The 4,435-nt window shown below is 33.9% G+C and overlaps 1 protein-coding gene across 1 annotated transcript; it reads right to left on the reverse strand.

The window, feature by feature from the left end:
- Positions 1-252: 252 nt before the first annotated feature.
- LOC113331560 lies at positions 253-3,125 on the reverse strand. The gene is made up of 4 exons (XM_026578255.1): positions 2,848-3,125; positions 1,935-2,744; positions 1,088-1,778; positions 253-960 (listed from the first exon to the last, which is right to left on the reverse strand). Exons 1-4 carry the CDS (start codon positions 3,123-3,125, stop codon positions 253-255), a joined length of 2,487 nt encoding a protein of 828 aa, XP_026434040.1.
- Between the last annotated feature and the right edge of the window lie 1,310 nt (positions 3,126-4,435).

Raw genomic sequence — 4,435 nt, forward strand, 5'->3', positions numbered from 1 at the left:
ACCAGAGATGCCACTCTCCACACTTCTTTAACTGTTGGACTCTTATGTTTAGCCATAATTATTATATCTTCAATTGACTTAGGATTGATGAATTGGAAGATACCCCCAACTCAACTCCATATTAGTTCACTGTAATCACAGTACCACAAGATGTGGTCTAAATTTTCCTCCTCATTTTTGCAAAAAGGGCATCTAGAAGCTAATTGGAATTTTTTCTGTTTCATTTTTCATCTGATGGAACTACTCCTCTCACTATCTTCCATACATTGCTAGAGACATTAGGATGAATGTTCTTGTGCCACACTGTTTTTCCCAATGTACAGGTTGAAATTTTTTTCTAATAATTTCAGCTGCAGAAGCAACAGTGAACTCACCAGAAGTATTTGCACTCCAGATTCTTCTATCATCATTGCAATCCATAACTGGTAACTCTGAAATTTCAAAAAAATCAAGAAAGTTATTTGGAATCTGCCATTCTCCATCTCTTATCAACTCTGCAACTTTCATGTTTGGGTTTTGTAACATAGTGGAATTGTCAGGGAAGATATCTTTTAAATACCTTTCTTTTATCCAAATATCATTCCATACTGAGATATTTTTCCCATCCCCTACCAAGCATCTTGAATGATCAAATACATCTGCAGCTACCCATTTGATACCTGGCCATATAGATGACTTTTTATAATACTCAATCCAATTGCCATTTTTATCTTGGAATTTTCCTTGGAAAAATTTAGCCCATTCATTCTTACCATTTTGGATTTTCCAGCATAATTTCATTAGCATTGCTCTGTTTATTACTTCCAATTGTCTAATGCCCAAGCCACCTTCTTCTATAGGAGAACAAGTTTTCTCCCATTTTAAAGTAATTGTTTTTCTTGCAGAAGGGTCTCCATACCAAAGAAAGTTCCTTATAATCTTTTCACTCTCTTTTGATACTTTTTTTTGGCCACTTGAACACTGACATATTGAAAATTGGGATAATACATAGCACAAGCTTTACCAAGACCAATCTCTCCTTAAATGACAACATTTTTCCTTTCCAGCCAGCTAGGTTCTCTTGCAACATTTCCACACAGCCTCATACATGATGAGTTCTAATCAAACCTGGAATTATGATCACTCCTAAGTACTTGTCAGGGAAGTCAGATAGAACCATACCACAATCTGCAGCTACTTGGATTTTTCTTGTGTTACTTGTACCTCCCACAAAACATTTACTCTTTGATAGATTAACTTCTTGAACTGAAGCTTTTTGATATTCTTCAAGAGTGCGTAATAATCTTTTCAAGTTTCTTCTATCTCCATTACAAAATAAGAAGATATCATCTGCAAACATTATGTGTGTTGGCTGAACTCCATTTCTGTGTACCATTGGAAGCAATTTTCCTGTCAGCACCATTGAAGTAATTTTCGTGCTTAAGACATCTTCAGCTATAACAAAGAGTAAAGGAGAAATTGGATCTCCCTGTCTTAATCCTCTACTGATATTGAAGAATCCTGCTGGACCACCATTCACAAGAACTGAAATTTTTCCTGACTTCAACAAGATATGAATCCATTTTATAAATTTTCTTAAAGCATGAAAAAGAAATTCCCAGCTAAGAGAATCATAAGCCTGAGAAATGTCTAATTTCAAACCCGCATTTCCTCTTCTTCTCTTTGTATCTAATTCATTTACCATTTCAGAAGCTAAGACAATTTGATCTTGAATATTTCTGCCCTTGATAAAAGTTGCTTGTTGTGGAGAGACAATCTTTTGCACTACTATTCTTAATCTAGAAGTTATGATTTTAGTGATTACTTTGAAGCAGAAATTCATTAGACCAATTGGTTTAAATTGATTTGCTTTTCTAGCATTTTTAACCTTAGGAAGAAGCATTAAGAAATTAGCATTCGTACCTGCTGGAATGAATTATTTTTCCCGAAAATACTGAATAGCTTGAATGAAGTCCTCACTGATTAAGTCCCAGGCAAACTTATAAAACCAGCCTCCAAAGCCATCTGGTCCAGGAGAGCTATCAGGATCAAGATCAAAAACTGCTTGCTTTATTTCTTCTGTTGATGGTATACTTTCCAATTTTGCATTATCTTCACCAAAAATAAGTCTAGAAACTGCGTCAAATACTTCTTCAGAGATTTGAACTTCTTTATGTTTGAATTTATTTTCAAAATGCTTCACCAAAACATCTGCAATCCCCTGTTGTGTTACTATAAGTTCATTGTCTTCATTTTCTAACTCAACAATGACATTATGCATCTGTCTGATTTTCATATTAACATGGAAATTTTTTGAATTAGAAGCCCCAAACTTCATCCACTTTACTTTTGCTTTCTGTCTGTCAATTTCTTGTTGTTGTTGAGTTACTAATTCCTGAATCCCTCTAGATGTTACCAAATCATTTAGTAATTTAGTATCACTTGGAGATTGATCAGAAATAATGGAAAGTCTCATAACTTCCTCATCTGCTTGTTGGATTTTCTTTCTTACATCCCCAAAAATGTTCCAGTTCCAATTTTTAAGAATTATCTTGAGCTGCTTGAGTTTTATTAGAAATATAAAACCAGGATTACCTCTTACTTCAACTTTCCAAGCTTCTTCAATAATTTTTTTAAAACCTTCATGAGACATCCAAACTTTTAAAGCTCTAAAAGGAACATTTAAAGGTTTTGGAAGTGATGCACTTGCTCCAAAAAGAGGACTATGATCAGATATTCCTCTAGTACCAACCTTATAACCCCAACTTGAAAAAAGCTTTTATCCATTTCACATTGTAAAAAACTCTATATAGTTGACAGACTATTCTTTTCAATCCGGCTCTATTATTACACCAAGAGAATGTTAACCCTGTTTTTGGTGCTTGAATTAAGTCACAATTTTGGATGCAATTGTTAAAATCTAGCATTGCTGAAGTTAAAGGATTTCTACCTCCTTTCTTTTCTTGAATAGACAGAACTGCATTGAAATCCCCAATTATCATCCAAGGCTTATTTAAAGTTGAAATTGCTGATAAATCTGCCCATAAACTTCTTGTATTTATTGTAAGTGAATATGCATGAATACTTGTTACCAAATGCCCCCCAACATCGGCAGTTATTGCTTGATTTGAAGTAGATATCACCATTGGTTCCTTTATGGAAGCACTCCACATTAACCAAATATTTCCTTTTCTTGTATCAGATGAATTGTGAATTACCTTTTTATTCATACCTGAAAGCCTAAGATTTGTACATGAATCTGATTTGACTCTTATTTTTGGTTCAGAGATCCAAACTAAAGTGGGACAAAAACTTTTAACTAAACTTCTTAGTTTATCTTTGGCTTGGGATCTTCCTAAGCCTCTGATATTCCAGTATAGTACTCTCATTTAGAAGGTTGTTGAGAAGAATTAGGATTTCTCAATCCAGCTGAATTCTTGCTTCCCAATCCATTACCTATAGAATTTTTAGCAGCTTGATTTCTTGTTGTAACATTTCTAATAGGCTTGGTGTTTTTACTTTTATTCTTCATACCCCCTTTAGAAATTTCCCCTGCTACTGAAGTATTTGCTATTGGTCTTGAAGATATAAATTTCACCACATTATTAACTGAAGGAGCAACTGCATTGGCCTCAAGTATCTTGTTAACTGGTAGAACTGGAAAATGTTTGATTGATTCTAATAAACTAGGAAATTCTTCAGGTCTGTCTTGTAATATATGAAAACTTCCAGAATTAGAAGATTCACCTGAGTGCTTAATTGGAGGTATAATTGCATATATTGTTTCTTCATCACTAAATAATGATTCCACCTGCCAAACTGAAGTTGGAGTTTCCTGACATTTTGGAGAGCCACAAATATCAAAACCAATAACTGGAGGGACTTTTACTTCTTGTACCTTTTTCCTCCAAATTTTCTTTGGTTTAACTGAAGAAGGAAAATTTTGTTGCTGATCTCTTCCTTTAAATCTGCATTCTGCAACATAATGCCCTAGAGTCTTACAATGATTACAATATTTTGGAATTTTAGGAATCTGAATACATTGATCAAACTTACCATACTTTGATTCTACCAAAATTTTGCTAGGGATAAATTTTTCTAAATCAACTTCAACCAAAACACTTGCATAATATCCACTTTCTCTCTTCAATGTAGTAGAATCAACTTTTATTGCTCTACCAATTTTATTACCCAACTGTAGGAGAATTGATTCCTTCCAATATTCAATACATAATCCAGGAAAAAAATACCCAAACGAAAGCTTTTGATGATTTCTGGTTTTCTGGGTTAAAATTTGGCTCCCAAGCTCTTAGAGTTAAATCTTGAGCCTCAACTATCCAATGACCTTTCCACACAAAGTTTCTATCTATTTCATTTTCAAGTTTGATAATAAAGAAACCCTTACCTAAAGGGGTAAGTTGAAGTTTACATGTAAGAATCCATTGCTTTCTCAAAG

The sequence above is a fragment of the Papaver somniferum genome, unplaced genomic scaffold, assembly GCF_003573695.1.
Source record: "Papaver somniferum cultivar HN1 unplaced genomic scaffold, ASM357369v1 unplaced-scaffold_125, whole genome shotgun sequence".
Classification (NCBI taxonomy): domain Eukaryota; kingdom Viridiplantae; phylum Streptophyta; class Magnoliopsida; order Ranunculales; family Papaveraceae; genus Papaver; species Papaver somniferum.

What these genes read in the sequence shown, in the direction of transcription:
- LOC113331560 (XM_026578255.1), bottom strand. Translation starts at nt 3,125, where the DNA reads ATGGTGATATCTACTTCAAATCAAGCAATAACTGCCGATGTTGGGGGG. An exon ending in ATTCAAGCACCAAAAACAGG is followed by an intron (nt 2,745 to 2,847) that starts GTTAACATTCTC and finishes GCTTTTTTCAAG; the next exon opens with TTGGGGTTATAAGGTTGGTA. An exon ending in GTTTGATTAGAACTCATCAT is followed by an intron (nt 961 to 1,087) that starts GTATGAGGCTGT and finishes TCAATATGTCAG; the next exon opens with TGTTCAAGTGGCCAAAAAAA.